General features: G+C 39.8%; 1 protein-coding gene across 7 annotated transcripts in view; it reads right to left on the bottom strand.

Moving 5' to 3' along the window:
* VEPH1 (ventricular zone expressed PH domain containing 1) overlaps nt 1-19,754 on the bottom strand; it is a 312,127-nt gene that overhangs the window by 236,887 nt on the left and 55,486 nt on the right. For all 7 annotated transcript variants that reach the window (XM_043473913.1, XM_043473914.1, XM_043473911.1 and 4 more), the window contains one exon: nt 13,027-13,201. In XM_043473913.1, coding sequence (XP_043329848.1) covers nt 13,027-13,201 — 175 coding nt within the window. The remainder of the gene's footprint in view (nt 1-13,026; nt 13,202-19,754) is intronic.

The following is a 19,754-nucleotide window of genomic DNA, read 5'->3' as shown; positions in this document are numbered from 1 at the left end:
ATTATTTAGTCACTAAGCTTGACCGACTCTTTTGTGACCCCAGCACTGTAGCCCACCAGGCTCCTCTGTCCATGAGATTTCCCAGGCAAGAATACTGGAGTAGACTGCTACTTCCTTCTCCAAGGGATCTTCCCCACTCAGGGACTGAACCTGAGTTTCCTGCTTTGGCAGGGGGATTCTTTACCACTGAGCCACCTGGGACTCATGGGACTATTATAAGGGAGATCTAAAAATGTGGAAAAGAAACAATGACTTCTGCCCTTAACACATATCCCATTCTCTTACTTATGCATAAAGGAGAGGACAGTCAAAGCCCGTCATCTTGTAGATGGGGAGGTGACTCCCTACCACACTAATGTTCTCCTCCTGCGGATGCCGTGCAAGGGCTGATTGTGCAACATCTCAAAGCCACTTCTGAACATCAGTAGGGAACATAGTAGAACCCTGGTGATGATGTGTCTGCCTAAAGATAGGGCCTGAACAACCACAAGTCATTTCCTGTTCATGAGGTTTGGAGAAGAGAACCAATAGTAATTATCAAACCACATTTTTTAATGAACTAGCCTGGTCCCTGGGCTTCTCTGGGGGCTCAGTGGTAAGGAATCTGCCTGCCAATGCAAAAGACGATCCCCTGCAGAATGGCAACCCACTCCAGTATTCATGCCTGGGAAATCCCATGGACGAGCAGTGTGGTCGGCTATATAGTCTATGGGGTTGCAAAGGAGCTGGACATGACTTAAAAACTAAACAACAGCCTAGACCTTAGGTTACTGAACTCTGGAATTTCTCAGTAAAAGGAGGGGGTTGAACATGTAGTATCTTTCAGCAGTGAAATTCTATAAATCCAGGAATCTTTGAAGATATTCAAGGTATCTGTATAGCTTCACCCTTCTCATGAGACTCACAAAACCAGGTTGAAATGTCTCAAAGGAAATCATTCCCAAGTTTGTGGTCACAAGTCAGTCTCATACCCTTGGAAATTACATATTTCAAGATTTCAGGCACAATGGTCATATGCAAGTCCCTGATTAGCCACTGTCTATATATGGTGTTGGAGAAGACTCTTGAGAGTCCCTTGGACTGCTAGAAGACCCAACCAGTCCATCCTAAAGGAGATCAGTCCTGGGTGTTCACTGGAAGGACTGATGCTGAAGCTGAAACTCCAGTACTTTGGCCACCTCATGCGAAGAGTTAACTCATTGGAAAAGATCCTAATGCTGGGAAGAATTGGGGGCAGGAGGAAAAGGAGATGGCAGAGGATGAGATGGCTGGATGGCATCACTGACTCAATGGACATGGATTTGGGTGGACTCCAGGAGCTGGTGATGGACAGGGAGGCCTGGCGTGCTGCGATTCATGGGGTTGCAAAGAGTCGGACATGACTGAGTGACTGAACTGAACTGATATGACTCCAAATGCTAGAGGAGGAAATACTTGACCAAACCTTCAGCAGAGAGTTAGGCATGCTTTCAATTCTTTTCCACATTGGCTCATGTATTACAACTGTTCAAGAGACCCTAACTGATGCCAGCCAAGAGGTATGCAAACTCATATGCTGATAAAGTTAAATGTAAGGGAACTTTTACATTTTTAACAGGAATAACATGTTGAAGGCAGAGAAGAAACAAACTGGAAAAGAATAAAGCAACCACTGGGTTACAAAAGTAGAAATTTCATCTACACCCAATCTGAATAAGTATTCTAAAGACTTCCAATTGTCCCCTCTGTTTCCCCTCTTTTACCTAAGAAACAGAATTCTGATTTTTTAATGGTATGTATGGCCACTTGGAGTAAAGTTTCTATTTTCCAGTATCAAGTGCAAAACTAGATGTGGTCAAATGACTAAATTCTGGCTGATGGTGAAATACTGAATGTGCTTCCCTATCTCTTCCTCTATCTGATTGATTGCAATATGGTAGAAATGGCTAGAATTTCAGCAAACATCTCAGATTTAGCACAACAATATAGAATAAGCTTAGGTCTTTAATATTATGAACCTGTCTTGACAGCCCTAGGCTGCCTGTCCCTGCACTTCTTTTACAAAAAAAAAAAAAAAAAATACACATACAGTTTTATCTTCTTCAGTCCACTATTGGTTGACCACTTAATCTAATCCTGATCCAGTGGAGCAATTTTTCTTTTTAATAAAGAAGACCAGGTACTTTATTCCTTCAAAATACTGATAGACTACATGTACAAAATACATTTTACAAATTTCAGGAAGCTGGCTAAATTTTTCTTTACGCTAATAGCATTTAGTGAATTATAGAATACACAGCGTCAAGAAAAGGAGGAAGTAAGAAATGTGTGAAACTGAGATTAAAATATCTAAAAAGAAATATCAGCATGCTGACTTAGTCTAGCGCATTGGCAAAGAGTCACTAACCAGGATGGTTACTGAGGGCATCATCTTATTATAGCACAGTAAAAGAATCATGCACGTTATTCAGAGAAAAATATGTGTATAATTAATACATAATACATTACACTTACAAAATATAAAACATTAGGTGTGTATGCTAGAGTGACCAACTGTCCTGGTTTGCCTAGGACTAACCCAGTTTTAGTACTGAGAGCCCCAGGAAATCTTTCAGTCCCAGGAAAACTGTGACAGTTTGCCATTTTGCAACTCTAGTACATATATATGTATAGCAGTAGAGCAACATTTTTGCAGAGATAGTAACTGACAAGATAGAGTTGATATATTTTCCTTGTCTGTTGCAATGTGAGTCGACTTTAAAAAAAAAAATTTTAACTGGAGGATAATTGCTTTACAATGTTGCACTGGTTCTGCTGTACTTCAACAAGAATCAGAATAAATGTATATATATATGTCTTCCCTCCCATCCTCGCCCCCATCCCATCCCTCTAGGTCATCACAGAGCAGCAGACTGGGCTCCCTGTGTCATAGAGCAGCCTCCCACTAGCTATCTGTTTTACACATAGTAGTGTATAAACATCAATGCTACTCTCTAAATTTGTCCCACCCTCTCCTTCCCCTCTGTGTCCACAAGACCGTCCTCCACATCTGCATCTCTATTCCTGCTCTGCAGATAGGACCATCCGTGCCAGTCTTCTAGATTTCACATATATATATGCATTAAGATACTATTTTTGTTTTTCTCTGACTTACTTCACTCTGTATAACATGCTCTCTAGGTTCATCTCATTTGAATTGACTCAAATTCATTCCTTTTTATGGCTTGGTAATATTTTATACAACATATATTGCATATATTGCATATTGTGGACAATTTGTACCACAACTTCTTTATCCATTCATCTCTCAGTGGACATCTAGGTTGCTTCCAAGTCCTGGTTATTGTAAATAGTGCTGCAGTGAGCATTAGGGTCCATGTGACTTTTTCAATTATGGTTTTCTCAGGGTATATGCCCAGTAGTGGAATTGCCGGGTCATATGATAGTTTTATTTCTAGTTTTTAAAGGAATCTTCATACCATTCTCTGTAGTGACTGTATCTGTTTGTATTCCCACCAACAGTACAAGAGGGTTCCCTTTTCTCCATATCCTCTCTAGCATTTATTGTCTGTAGACTTTTTGATGATGGCCATTCTGACTGGTGTGTGGTGATATCTCATTGTGGTTTTGATTTGCATTTCTCTAATAAGTAATGATGTTGAGCATCTTTTCATGTGTTTGTTGGCCACCTGTATGTCTTCTTTGGAGCAATGTCTGTTCAGGTCCTCTGCCCGTTTTTTCATTGTCTTGTTTTCTGATATTGAGCTGCATGAGCTGCTTGTATATTTTGGAGATTACTCCTTCGTCAGTTGCTTCATTTGAAACTATTTTCTTCCATTCTGAGGGTTGTCTTTTTACCTTGTTTACAGTTTCCTTTGATGTGCATGAGTTGACTTTTAATCAAATATTAATTCCTTAAAATATATCCAGAACAGTTGGCTATTAAGTATACATTACAGAATCTTAGAGCTAGGTATTTATTATACTCAGTTAACTTCACCTAAAAAAACAGATTATCAAACAAAGAAGAAATTATAATTGATTTTTAGTTCATCTCTTGTTAAATTTTATATTAGAAAACTCTTTGAGAAGCTAACTAAGGCCAAATGTTTCTAGAGCTGTATTGTAGCCACTAAGAAATACCACTCAAAAAGTTAAAAATCTTGGTCAAAGTAATTGTGTGTGTTCACTTATATATTCCTTGATTCAGTGAACTTGAAAACTCAGATTGATGATCCTTGCATTATGTTTTATAAATCTAGAGTATAGAAGAAAGCTTCCTGGGCTTGGGGGTCAGGAACACAGCATTCAGACCCTAGCATTATTATCCACTAACTAGATGACAAAGGCCTGCCAATTGATCTTTATGAGTCTCAAGTCAGCCAAGAAACTGGGGATAACAGCACTTGCCTAACTTGCTGAAGGGGTATTATAAAAATAATATAATGACAGATAATGTATCTAAAAATGTTTTATAAACCCTGAAATAATTTTTGAAATGAAGTAGTTACCATAAAAATGTATTTCCAAGTTGTTCCCAGTGGATTTAACAGAAAATAAGTGAACAAAAACACAAACAAACAAACACAAAGATTCCTTTCCACTGTGGGTAAGTTACTCTCAGAGCTTGGCCCATGGATGTTCATAACTGTGTAGGCTTTATTCTACTTAACAGCAACATCTGCTGGTGAAGTCAGGAAGGTGCAAACTCTGACATGCATCAGATCCAAGACCTGGTTAATAATTCAGAAGACATTCTTTTCTGATTCAAGATGTTTCTCTATTTCTTGATCTACATTTGTACTGACTTTTATAACATAAAATTTAATATATCCTTATATGTTCAGGTTGAATATTCTTAATGAGAATTACTTTAATAGCCTGTTTTCTACAATATTTGATTAATAGAGTTTTTTCCTCAACAAGCTGTAATGCAGTGAACTTAAAACCTTTTCTTTGAAAAATAACTGTATCATGAATTTTTAATGGCTAAGCACCTCCTCAGAGATTACAGAACTCCACAAATGATTATGATTCTGCCTTTAATTTTTTAATATGGGCCTGGTATATGACAGACACTCAGTGATGACAATAACAATGATTATGAAAATGGCAATAAAAAGAAGAATCATGGTAACCTCTAATGAACTGTGTGCCAGGCACTGGGCAAAGTATAATGGCTTTATCTATTTCAGACTCATACCCACCCTATATATTATTACTGCCACAGTAAATGGGAGGTCAATTTTCTATCTCCATTTTTCTGAGACAGCTTACCAATCAGTGGTTTGAATTTGGTCTCACATTGAGAAAGAAATAAGGTAAATTTATCATAATTAACTAGACAGTCTTTTCCAAGCTATTGCCAAGAAGTCAGAAAGGAATTTGGACTCTTGCTGAGACAAGAGTGTATTTCTTTCCAAAGACTATCTACTTAAGTTTCAAATCATTTGAGGTCATCTTGTGATTAGCGCCAGAGGACTATGTAAAACACACATTGACAGAGAGGCATATTTCCTTCTTTTGACCACTGATTCAGAAATGCAGAGGAAAGGATGTCACTGTCTGCTTTTAGTTTTGACAGTAGTGGTGTGTGTTGCATTACAGAGTTCCAAATCAAAATTTGGGAAGGGTTTCCCTCTAGGCTCTCAAATAATCCGTTACAGTTGAGATACCCTTATTTCAGGGATCACCAATTATATTGTCAGCTTCCTAGGTAAAAGATATGCTAATTCATTGTGCTTTTATATTCCAACACTGGACAGGTTTAACAGAGCATCGTCACATGGCAAAGAACAAGTTTTAAGAATTATTCATGATGGCTGAAAAACAAATCTTCCACTCTGAAAAGGTTCTAATGTTATAAAATATTAAATCACTTTATATGATTTAAGCAGAAAACCTGTTTTTAATAATCACCCAAGGGATATGCTTATCTTATTATTAATTCAATGGGGGAAGCATTCAACATTTCCCCATTAACTATGATTTCAGTTGTAGCTTTTTGTAGCTATCCTTTATTAGATTAAGGATATTTCCTTCTATTGCTAATTTGCTGAGAGGTATTTTCTTTTTTATCATGAACAAAGGGAGAGTGTATGTATATGTGTGTGTGTTAAGTCACTTCAGTCATGTCCGACTCTTTGTGACCCTCTGGACTGTAGCCCATCAGGTTCCTCTGACCATGGGATTCTCCAGTCAAGAATACTGGAGTGGGTTGTCATGCCCTCCTCCAGGTGATCTTTCCAATCCAGGAATGGAACCTGTGTCCCTTATGTCTCCTGCATTGGCAGGTGGGTTCTTTACCACTAGCACCACCTGGGAAGCCTATACACACACACACACACACACACACACATCTCTCTTAACTATAACCTTAATTATATATAATTATATAATAATTATATCCATATTATATCCTCTTAATAAGCGTTAGAAAGCTCTCCAAAATGCTTAGGTTGCATTCTTCCTGGGATAACTTAACTTTTATAAAGTGAGACTCACAACAGTCCCTCCCTCATAAGCTGTTAGGAGAATTATGTAAAAAGACTAGTACCATGTACAGAACTATGGATGGAGGTTCGTGACATTGTACAGGAGGCAGGGATCAAAACCATCCCCAAGAAAAAGAAGTGCAAAAAGGCAAAACGGTTGTCTGAGGAGGCCTTACAAATAGCTGTGAAAAAAAGAGAAGCAAAAAGCAAAGGAGAAAAGGAAAGATACACCCATTTGATTGCAGAGTTCCAAAGAGTACCAAGGAAAGATAAGAAAGACTTCCTCAACAATCAATGCAAAGAAATAGAGGAAAACAATAGAATGGGAAAGACTAGAGATCTCTTCAAGAAAATTAGAGATACCAAGGGAACATTTCATGCAAAGATGGGCTCAATAAAGGACAGGAATGGTATGGACTTAACAGAAGCAGAAGATATTAAAAAGAGGTGGCAAGAATACACAGAAGAACTATACAAAAAAGATCTTTATGACCCAGATAATCATGATGATGTGATCATTCACCTAGAGCCAGACAGTCTGGAATATAAAGTCAAAGTGGGCCTTAGGAAGCATCACTATGAACAAAGCTACTGAAGGTGATGGAATTCCAGTTGAGCTATTTCAAATCCTAAAAGATGATGCTGTGAAAGTGCTGCACTCAATATGCCAGCAAATTTGGAAAACTCAGCAGTGGCTACAGGACTGGAAAAGGTCAGTTTTCATTCCAATCCCAAAGAAAGGCAATGACAAAGAATGCTCAAACTACAGCACAATTGCACTTATCTCACACACTAGCAAAGTAATGCTCAAAATTCTCCAAGCTAGGCTTCAGCAGTATGTGAACCATGAACTTCCAGATGTTCAAACTGGATTTAGAAAACGCAGAGAAACCAGAGACCAAATTGCCAACATCCATTGGATCATGAAAAAACAAGAGAGTTCCAGAAAAACATCTATTTCTGCTTTATTGACTATTCTAAAGCCTTTGACTGTATGGATCACAATAAACTGTAGAAAATTCTTAAAGAGGGAATACCAGACCACCTGATCTGCCTCCTGAGAAATCTGTATGCAGATCAAGAAGCAACAGTGAGAACTGGACATGGAATAATGGAACAAAAGACTGGTTTCAAATCGGGAAAGGAGTACATCAAGGCCATATATTGTCACCCTGCTTATTCAACTTATATGCAGAGTACATCATGAGAAACGCTGGACTGGATGAAGCACAAGCTGGAATCAAGATTGACGGGAGAAATATCAATAACCTCAGATATGCAGATGACACCACTCTTATGGCAGAAAGCAAAGAAGAACTGAAGAGCCTCTTGATGAAAGTGAAAGAGGAGAGTGGAAAAGTTAAAACTCAACATTCAGAAAACTAAGATCAGGGCATCCGGTCCTATCACTCCATGGCAAATAGGTGGGAAACAGTGAAAACAGTGACAGACTTTATTATTATTATCATTATTTTGTCTCCAAAATCACTGCAGATGGTGATTGCAGGCATGAAATTAAAAGACGCTTGCTTCTTGGAAGAAAAGGTATGACCAGTCTAGACAGCATGTTAAAAAGCAGAGACATTACTTTGCTGTCAAGGTCCGTCTTGTTAAAGCTATGGTTTTTCCATTAGTCATGTATGGATGTGAGAGTTGGACTATAAAGAAAATTGAGCGCCAAAGAATTGATGCTTTTGAACTGTGGTGTTGGAGAAGACTGTTGAGAGTCCCTTGGACTGCAAGGAGATCCAACCAGTTCATCCTAAAGGAGATCAGTCCTGAATATTCATTGGAAGGACTGATGCTGAAGCTGAAGCTCCAATTCTTTTGCCACCTGATGTGAAGAACTGACTCATTTGAAAGACCCTGATGCTGGGAAAGATTGAAGGCAGGAGGAGAAGGGGGCGATAGAGGATGAGATGGTTGGATGGCATCACCTACTCAATGGACACGAGTTTGAGTAAACTTAAGGAGTTGGTGATGGACAGGGAGGCCTGGCGAGCTGCAGTCCACGGGGTCACAGAGTTGGACACGACTGAGCAACTGAACTGAACTGAACTGGGTACAGAGCAAGAACTCAATGAATGTTAAGAATTATTTTCTTTATGCATTGTTAGAACTATTTTCCTAAAATTTTTATTTATGATTTGTGCAACCATGTTCATAACTAAGATGAGTCTATATTTTTCTTTCCTATCTTGTCTTTTGGGACTGATATCACTGATAAACCTGCCTTATTTCCTTGTGCCTTAGCTGGTAAAGAATCTGCCTGCAATACGGGAGACCTGGGTACGATCTCTAGGTTGGAAGATCCCCTGGAGAAGGGAAAGGCTACCCACTCCAGTATCCTGGCCTGGAGAATTCCACAAACTGTACAGTCCATGGGGTGGAAAAGAGTCGGACCCGACTGAGCGATTTTCACTTTCATGCCTGCCGTATAGAATTAGTTGGAGAATGTACTTCTTTTTAAATTACATGAAAAAGTTTAGATAAGACTGTAATCACTCCTTGCAAATTCGTTCCAATTTGCATATAGTACTAAATGTGACAGCCTTCTTTTTTTTTTTGGTGGGCTGATTTAAAAATACTGATAGAATTATTTGATATAGGGACATTCAGGTTTTCTATCTCCTTAGCTCTCAAGCACAAATCAAGACAACATTTTGCTCATGCTTTTAATCCTCTCTCCAAGAAGGACTTTCACAATTTCCTTTTCACTGGGAGAATTCAAAGAACACAAAACAGACAAACAGATCTAAGGAATTTAAATAAATGAATTTGTAGTTATATTTAATGTAAAAGTAAACAGTATAACTTATATACAATCATTAATAGTGGGAAGTAGCAAAAAACTGGCTTGGAACTAGTCTTCAGGGATAAATATTTAAGCCCATCTGACAGTCTCTTATGATTAATTTGGGCTTCCCTTGTGGCTCAGACGGTAAAGAATCACCGGCAAAGCAGGAGACCCTGGTTTGATCCCTGGATCCAAAAGATGCCCTGGAGAAGGGAATGCCTACCCACTTCAGTATTCTTGCCTGGAGAATTCCATGGACAGAGGAGCCTGGTGGGCTACAGTCCATGGGGTCACAAAGAGTCCGACACAACTAGCCAACTAACAGTCATGTCGAACTCTTTGAGACCTCATGGACCTCCAGGATTCTCTGCCTAAGGAATTCTCCAGGCAAGAATACTGGCTGCATCAGATGTACCTTTTCAATAGTGTTTTAAAAAGAAGGTAGAATGGTTCTGTTCATAAAATTTACAGACAGCAAGAACTTTGGAAGAATTGCAGATACATTGAAATTGAAGGATCATTATCAGTTAGATCTTGGCATGCCAAAGCAATGACCTGAATCTCTTAAGAAGTATAAAGGAATAAAAGTAGACATTTATATAAGGCTTGCTGCTGCTGCTGCTACTAAGTTGCTTCAGTTGTGTCTGATGCTTTGTGATCCTATGGACTATAGCCCACCAGGCTCCTCTGTCATGGGATTCTCTAGGCAAGAATATTGGAGTGGGTTGCCATGCCCTTCTCCAGGGATCCTCCTGATTCAGGGACATAAGGCTTGCCCAGTATTAATTTACAACACTGTTAGCAACAGGTATGGACTTGGGGGTTATCTAATCCCCATCCATGTGGTTCTGCTGCAGTTTACTACGAACTCCTGCTCTCAGTGTGGCTCATGACCCAAGTCCAGCCAGTTGAAGTACGATATCCCCCTGCAACAATGATGGATTGGTTCAGAAATTGGCATGTGGCCCATGTCAGGTCAAACAGAGATATGGAATTTCTTTTTCTTAACTGGTATTCATGATAATGTGAGCTGGAAGATAGAGAGGCCCATTACATGAAACATGAAAGTGAAACCAATCCACAGGAAGCAGAACTGAGTAATGACTTTTGGGGATCACATTTGAGTCCTGAATCAAGCCATATGGGAAGACTGATATACTAATGCATATTTTTTAGTCATGTGTGCCAATAAGGGATTCCTCCTTCTCCTTCTCTTCCTATTTTTAATCATAAAACTATTTATACCTGAGCTTCTATTACTAAAAATATAACTAATTGGTAAATGGGATAATAATAGGACTTTGATTAAGGAATTCTTGTGGGGATTAAATGACTTAATTGGTATAAAATGCTTAGTTCAGTATTTGGCATAAAGGGAGCATGAAATAAATTCTAGCCACTGTAGTTATTACTGTTATTACAATTATTATTGTTATCACTGAATGGATGACAATTGGTAGGGATTCAGGCACTTTCTGGGTAACTGAATTTTATAATTCCAGTGTTATGAAAACTCAGATCAAATCAAATAACTAACACTTTAGCATTTTCTGCAGAAGTATAAAAATGGGAGAATAAGGATTAGGATAATATAAATCAAGGAGGAAGATCTAAAGGGGAGAAAACTAAGAAATGCCAATGTTTAGCAGGGTATACATACACAGATTTGCAAAGCAGGAAACTTACTACTCAGAGACACAAAGATCCCTTCTGTTTTGCAACTCAAAGTCTGGTAGGCTTGTGTGAGTGATTGCAGTATCTTACAGACACATCAGTCCAAAAAACTAACCCTGAAATATTTAGTCTCAACCTTTCATAGGTTAAATTATCATTTATTTTATGATGGTTTGCATAGTTCTGGATCAAATAAACTAAATCATTTGTTTATTTCCAGTACTTGCAGTGAACTCAGAAAGTGTATTTTGTGTTTCAAAAGATTTCTTTGTCACTGAAAGTGCATTTCAAAAAAATTAAAAAAACAAATACATGAGCTAAGTTCTTGGCTGCTACAGAGAGACAAGTTAATGTTTTCCCCTCATAAATCAGTTACTTGCAAGTCTAACTACCATGATTTTAAAATGTGTGGCATGTATAAGTGTTTGTAACTCCTATAAAATCTGTACCAAATATGTAGCCAAGGTGATAAAAAAGCATAATTGCCTTCCTGGACTTCTAGCAAATTTAAGATCATGTACAAAGAGAAATTAGCAATTCAATCTTGTAGCTGAAGAAAATGAGAAGTGAATAATATGTACTAGTACTATCAATAAGTCTTCAGAAGGGAGTACAGGCAGAGTGATAAAATTCCACTGTCATGACTGGGGTTTAGGCAGACTGGCATCTGGCAGACCACTAGGCTGGCCGGTCAGATGTCTGGGGCTAAGGGTGGATACTAAGAATTCTTCTTGGAAATGTCTAGTACAATGAATGTCTGGTACAACGGTCCATGGTGGGCCACAGGTATTTTGAGAACTGGAGGATTCATGTGTTACTAGCCTGACTCTTGGGTGAGTAGTTGAGGCCAGGGGAGAGAGAAAGAATTTTAGATAAAATAGAACAACATATTTTACTGAAAATTCAGTATCATACTTTGACGCTGGGAGCCAAGCAACCTTTCTCTGGCTCTCTACCAAAGTGTAACATCAAGGAGAAAGACAGGTGTTCTTCCCCATCCCGCATCCTGCCCCATGCTACCGCAGTGGACTGAGGAAGCAGCAGCACAAAGAGACGGAGGTTGCCATCCCAGGCAGTGCAGTATGGGGTCAAGTCCACTCCTGGGATCTTCATGGTAGCAGCCACAGAGTTTGCTGGGCTCAGAGTGGTGTACACGGATATCACCACACTCTGCTGTACCAAGAAGAGAATACTGGGGACTTTCAGAAACACCTGGTGTGGGAGCTGTTTCCAAAAAGTTGATGCTCCACTTCAGCATGTGGGGCATGTGGCAGCCAAAGGTGGGCCAAGATACTCAAGGACTTTGGACGTTTAAGGCTGGGGATATTTGAATACATATCAAATAATACCATATATTGTTCTTTGATTCCCAAACCACACACAAGAAAGAAGTTTCTGAGAGATCTAAAACCAAAGGAAAAACCACAAGAGAAGAGAATGTTCTGACTGGACTAACTTGATCTCTCTCATTCAAATATGAAAGCATTAACAGAGAGGTCCTGATCTGATGCTCCATGATAGTACTTAAGACAATTACAAATCAGTTCTAAATCACGTTCACATTTAAGAAGTCTTTACACATTCTTTGGGGTATTTTATTTGGCATTTATGAGCTTTTCCATCTGCCACTGAGAGCAGTAGAACACAATTCAGTCAGTACAGACAGGTTCTGCACAGTTGGTGGCTGGACAAGATGACCAGAGGCACAGAAAAGACAATCTCCAAATGAGACCCACAGCGTTGGAGAGAAGCAGAAAGAAGGGCCTCCCTAGTGGCTCAGCTGGTAAAGAATCTGCTTGCAATGCAGGAGACCCAGGTTCAATCCCTGGGTCAGGAAGATCCCCTGGAGAATGGAATGGCATACAACTCATCTAAGGAGTTTAAAGAATTCACCTACCTGGTGAAGAGACCTAGACTCACCCAATTCAAGTAAGCTTACCTCCAGACTCCTAGTGGCAAAGCAGAGAATGCAATATACCTCTCAATACTTAAGTCTCACTTCCCATAAACCATAGCTGCTTTATGAAAATACTTTAAAACGACTCCTAAAACACATCCCCAGGCTCAGCCATTACACCATACCTTGGAGTATGCTCTTTACTATAACCTCTGTGTGATCAGCCAGGAGGTCCGCCTTGGTAATTGCAGCCAGGGACAGGTAGTTGGACATATTTCTGCACAGTTCCTTGTTGCCTCTGTGGAGGAATTTCACTGCAATGGGGATGGCTAATGCCATCACAGGGGGGCGGTTGTAATTCTGAGGAAATATAAGAAATCAACAAATAATAAGTGGCTTATTCTTCATTCATTTATTCATTCAAAAAATATTTATTGAACTAAGCTTCCAGAGAACAGCTGTGAAAACACAGGGCCCACTCTATTTTCCTTGTATTTGGGAATTCATGCAACTCTTGTTCTTGTTAGAGAGACTTGGAGGCAAATAGGCACTTAATAGCATAGGCTGCTGAAGGTCATGATAAGGAAAGTGGAGGGAGATAAGGAAGTAAAAAAGGAACACTTAGTCCAGTCTCAAGAGATTGTCAAGGAAGACTTCCTGGAGGAGGTGATACCTTCACTGAGACCTGCTGGATGAGTAACAGATGGCTGGGGAAAAGCAAGACAAAAGAGTAGAAAAAAGTAGACAAGGAAAAGTGTGTGAGAAGGCAGAGAGATGGGAGAACTTGTGCATCTGGGGAACTGTAAATAGTTCAGAATGGATGATATGGGGTACAGCTGGGAAAATTGGGGTAAGAAGATGAAAGAGGGGACTGGTACCATGCTAAGGAGTTTGGAATTGATCCTTAGGATAATCAGAAATCACTGATGAGAGGAATAACTCTCATTTATACTTGAGAAAAATCCAAGGAACGTTGAATAAGTTGCTACCTGACTGTATCTTAAAAACTAAAGTCTCAGCTAATGAAATTAAAAAGAAAAAAGATGAATGAATGTTAAGACTAAAAACTAAAGGTATTCTGGATCCTGAAATAATTATCTTTTTGAGGTACTTTGTGATAGAATATCGATATCCTTACATATAAAATAGTGCTCTCACTACTCAATTACCTAATTAGTGAATAATATTTGGAAAACACAAATTGTTTTCTTACAAATGAATGGTATGCCTTCCTTGCCATTAATTATTCTGACAATCAACCCCACTCCTTAGGCTAAGTATAAAGCAAAAGTTGCACAAGTACACAATGTGTTTGACTTTACATTATTACATTAGAAATAAAAAGGTGGTAAGTGCTTCTAACTTTCTACCTGTAGATTATCCCCTTCTAATACCTCCTGCAATTCTAGGTTTATGATAGGTGTTCAAGCAACATTTGTGAAGTTGAATAAGTAATGAAGAAAATACAAAACTATAGTGATAGTTGTGGTGGGAGGAAGGAAGGGTGAAGGGGTGGGAAAGGGTCTGCTAGCTCCCATCCTCTTGCTTGGGTCACCAAGGCCAGTGATGGCCTCCCAGTGATGTCCATTTTCAGGGCTAGCTGATTGGGCAGGTGAGTTGTTACACACTCCTTAGCAGACAGGACTTCCTCAGACACCTCCTAGGTACTTCTCTAGTGAAGGCATTTACACCCTTAGTTTCACAGATGGTCAAATGACTCAGGCACTGACCAATCAGAGGATCATATTTCCAAGTGGTAAGTTCAGGGATGGACAGGTTACTCAACTATAATAAAGGAGCTATTCAAGGGCTCTGTGAAAGAAATTCTTTCTCTCTTCTGCTGTATTCGAAATGCTGGGAATGGATCAAGAGTAGCTGGCATTTTGTGACCTCAGTAGGGGAGAATCTGTATGAGATACAAGGCAACATGGATCTGAGACAAGAGAAATCTGGTGACGTCATTTGAGCCCAAGTGTCAGGCTGTGCCTGAGGCCAGTTCTATCCCTAAATGTTTCTAAATGAGCTAATTAAGTCTTTTGTGCGTAAGTTTTTTTTTTCTTCCCAGTTCCTAGAAACAAAAATATAATAGACTTGATAAATCCTTAATCCATTCTTATAGTTCTACCCATTTTTTAGATTCAAGAATCAGTCTGACTCTTGAGCAGAAAAAACAGGTATTCAATAATCTAAGCTGATGTCCGACCGTGAAGTCAGCCCTGATGGAATCTCTGACCCAATTCCTTGGTGATAAAGCACGTGTTTATATAGCAGATCCACTCAGTAGGTCTCTGTCCTATTCTTCTGAGAGTTCCTAACATCATCTAACTATCAGAACCAGGGCCTGCAGTCAGACTTCTCTCGGACCAGGCTTTATCAAGAGTGTCTCCCCTCCTGGTAATTTGATTAGGCCTGATTAGACTGGGCCATTCCTGGCGTGATGAGCTATAAGGGATCTCTGGGAGGCTAGCTGTTCCATGCCCTTCAGCATTACAAGTCTGCATGTGTGCTTGGCTAGGTCTTAGAGAACTGTTTGCATCCCACTGAGGGAAACTCACACTGAGGGATTTCCAAAAGGCTGGTACATGATCAGGTATGCCAGTTTACTCTCTCATAGGGAATCTTTCCAGGTCAGGCCCTTTCACATCATCAAGATATCAGGAGCCAGATAACCAACCAGAATGTTCACTCATGGGCAGAAGAGCTGATCAGAACAAAGGAATATCTTAAGGGCCATTTCATCTAGACCAGGTCCTGCTCTATAGCCAAATCCCCATCTCTGGTGACTGGAACTTTCTTGTCTATCAGATTCAGTTTCTACTAGCCCCACCCCTTTGACAATGCTCGGTAAATGTGCCAAAATAACGACCCCATACTGAGCATCCTCTTTTTGTTGACACACTCTTCAGACATGTGGTGTTAGGAGAGTCCATTAATTTGTCCATTTCCTCCATTATAATCATATTCTATGCCTGCTGCCTCGTGTGCACGCATGCTCAGTCATGTTTGACTCTTTGCAACCCTATGGACTGTCGCCCACCAGGCTCCAGCTCCTTTGCCCATGGAATTCTCCAGGCAAGAATACTGGAGTGGGTTGCTATCTCCTCCTCCAGGGGACCTTCCCAACCCAAGGATCAAACCTGCGTCTCCTGCACTGGCGGCGGATTCTTCACCACTGACCTGCCCCCCCGAGATTACATTTATTCAATACGTTAGAACACTGAGTATGTCCCAAACCCCTCTGTTTCACCTATCAATTTCTTGGGTTGCCCCAATCTCTCCATGGTGTATAGGTTTTTGCAAGTTGACCTTTGACATATCTTTGTCCCTGTCAAGTCTGTCAAAGTCCTAAGTTTTGAGAGTGGAACACAATCACACAATCCTCAAAGTTTTCCAACAAAGAATATCTTGCTCAAGGTTATTTTATCTTCTCTGAGTCTTTAGCCAAGAACAACTTGCAGCTAGAGAAGTACATGCCTTCCATGAGAGGAAAATATCTCCAAGCATATTTACCTGTAACTTTCTGAGAAACCAGGATGGAGGTATTGGAAGTAGAACTCAAGTGTTTCCTACTAATTGTGAAGACAGACAAGCATACTAAAAGATCACTGTAAAATCATATTCATAACTAATAACTGATGCTTTTAAACCTTGAGAATGAGCTAAAACTTGCCAGCAACAATGAAAGAAAAGTCTGTCTTAACCATTTTGGTCATATTTTTTACAACAATTCTAGATGTCCTAGAGAAAAATAGTGGGCAGCTATTATAGTCTCTGAAGTGTGGTTCCAAGTGAAAATTATTAAAAAATTTTTAATGTATAATGTCATTATTAAAAAACAAAACTCTAACACACTCAATTTTTCTGTTTTCCTCCCACATATGTCATTTGGAAATCCTTCAAGTGACAAGAGAAGTGAAACATTAAGCAAAGAGCAAGCGGTTCATATATACACCAAAGAATTGCCACCAATGGCTCTCAACCTCTAAACAGCATCTAGATAGTTCCTAGTGTTTCAAGAGGTCATGGATACTACTGACAGCAACAGGATTTGAGTAAAAGGCTAGGAGGCCAAGATGAGGCTGGGCAAGTACCACACCCCCTCCTTCCAATGCTTGAGCTTTGCTCTCAAGTGAAGCAAAAGGATTTGCTAACACAGTGGATCTCAGGACCTGAAATAACTTTATCTCCAGGATTATTTGGATTCCAGGAATGCTAATAGGATACATGCAAAGAAAGCCCCTGATTTCTCATACAAATAAACTACTTTAACAGCAATTGTTAATGCCAGAGCGTATGCTAGATCTTGCCCTTCCATGCAGATGTGAGCACAAATGGCATTGGTATCTTCTTACAGACAGTTCAATACTCAGTACTCAGGGAACAATTCAGTGAAGTACAGGGTAGAAATAAAGACTTACTCATGGGGACAGTTATATCCAGCAATAGAAGCAAAACAAGAGGACTCCATTCTACAATTGCCGAGAGTTGTATTTCTTAACTAGATTAGCACCAATTTGAGCTCTTGGTGGAGATTTTCCTTTGGAAAATGTACTTTGGCAAGGTTTCCCAGTGTTTTAAAACTGAAAAGAATAAAGCTAAGTAAAAGATATGTATATATATCTGAGGTGATAGCAACTAAAAATCTCTTTGGCTCGTAGGCCTTGAATTCAACTAAGAACCATAAATGAGTAATCTCAAGAAATATTAAATACCATATGCTAAAATGGCTACTTTATGGTTTTCCATCCCCCATCATGGATTAGATAATCAAATTTTGGATTTACATATAATATGCTTGGTTCTGAGCAGCATGACTATGTATAAAACCTAAATTGCATCCACCTAAGTTTTCCTAATGTATTTTCTGACAAGCAATAAGGAAGTGGGTCTCAGGAACCTGAGGCCAGGGGTCCCAGTATCCTCCCGTTTCATGCTGCTGTCTGTGTGGCATTAAATGAGGAACTGGTACTGGGGCCCACTCTGGGGAGAAGCACAGCTGGTGCAAAAGTAAGAGGGCAACCAAGTCTCCTGAGCGACTCATGTGTTCATCTGTCTATTCAGTAATTCATTCAATAAATATTTTGAGCACCTACTATGTGCCATTCCAAGTTCCAGGTGCTGGCCCCACATCAGTGAATCCAACTAAGCTTCTATTTTGGGCAGGGGGAGATAGGCAATAAACAATGGCTAAAACAAATAATTAAATGACAGAGTCAGTGCTATTTTAGCATCAACATTAGCATGCAAATGATGATAATGATGACAATACCAACCAAAGCTAATACTCATGGAGCACTTCCTGTGTCTCAAATTTCTTATGTCTATCCATCTAATCTTCACAACAAACTCACGAGGCAGCTACTCATATCATCTGCATTTTATACCTGAGGAAATTAGGGCCCCAAAAGATGAAATGCCCAAGATCACCCTGCCAGTAAATGGTAGAGCTGGGACTGCCTATGAATATATTTCTAGATGAACATAAGCAGGCCTGCCTCTAAGAGCTGAAAAGGAAATGCTCTCAAAACTACCCAGGGCATTTTGCATGGAATGTCAGCCAGGGACAGATTTTGAATCTTCATGCAGCATTAACTGGGAAGGAGGAAATATGAAAATTGAATAATGGAATCAAGGTGAATGGACAGTGGAGGTCCTTCTCTAAAGAAGGAAAAATAGGTACTTGATAATTTTCTAACAGTGAATTTAGTGACTATTTCCTCCCTCCTCACACTTTGGCTCCCTCCCTCATCAAACGACCATCAGCAGTATGAGCAAAGGCAGAGGGAGAGGTGAAAGGCAGAGCTTATCTGGCAGCAGCTCTGCTAAGCACTTAGGTTGGTTGGCGAAGAGGCTGTAACTACTGTAACTAGTAGTGAGATTAAAACTAGGCATTGGCTCTCAATATCATGATGGTTGGCCTGTCAGTTCTCTAATTCAGTCCAGTTCAGTTGCTCAGTCGTGTCCGACACTTTGCGACCCCACAGACTGCAGCACACCAGGCTTCCCTGTCCATCACCAACTCCCAGAGCTTGCTCAGACTCATGTCTATTGAATCGGTGATGCCATCCAACCATCTCATCCTCTGTTGTCCCCTTCTCCTCCTACCTTCAATCTTTCCCAGGTTATTTTCCAGTGAGTCATTTCTTTGCACCAGGTGGCCAAAGAATTGGAGCTTCAGCTTTAGCATCAGTCCTTCCAATAATTATTCAGGACTGATTACTTTTAGGATTGACAGGTTGGTTCTCCTTGCAGTCCAAGGGACTCTCAAGAGTCTTCTCCAACACCACAGTTCAAAAGCATCAATTCTTCGGTGTTCAGCTTTCTTTATAGTCCAACTCTCACATCCATACATGACTACTGGAAAAACCATAGCTTTGACAAGACGGACCTTTGTTGGCAAAGTAATGTCTCTGTGTTTTAATATGCTATCTAGATTGGTCATAGCATTTCTTCCAAGGAGCAAAAGTCTTTTAATTTCATGGCTGCAGTCACCATCTGCAGTGATTTTGGAGCCCAAGAAAGTAAAGTTTCTGTTTCCATTGTCTCTCCATCAATTTGCCATGGAGTGATGGGAGCAAGTGCCATGATCTTAGTTTTTTTAATGTTGAGCTTTAAGCCAGCTTTTTCACTCTCTTCTTTCACTTTCATCAAGAGGCTCTTTATTCCTCTTCACTTCCTGCCATAAATGTGGTGTCATCTGTGTATCTGTATTGATATTTTTCCCAGCAATCTTGATTTCAGCTTTTGCTTCATCCAGCCTGACATCTCACATGATGTACTCTTCAAATAATTTAAATAAGCAGGGTGATAATATACAGCCTTGATGCACTCCCTTCCTGATTTGGAACCAGTCTGTTTTTCCACGTCCAGTTCTAACTGTTGCTTCTTGACCTGCATACAGACTTCTCAGGAG

This window comes from Cervus canadensis, chromosome 7 (genome assembly GCF_019320065.1).
Source record: "Cervus canadensis isolate Bull #8, Minnesota chromosome 7, ASM1932006v1, whole genome shotgun sequence".
Taxonomy (NCBI): Eukaryota; Metazoa; Chordata; class Mammalia; order Artiodactyla; family Cervidae; genus Cervus; species Cervus canadensis.
The sequence above is the reverse complement of the archived record's forward strand: the minus strand, read 5'-3'. Positions and strand labels throughout refer to the sequence as shown.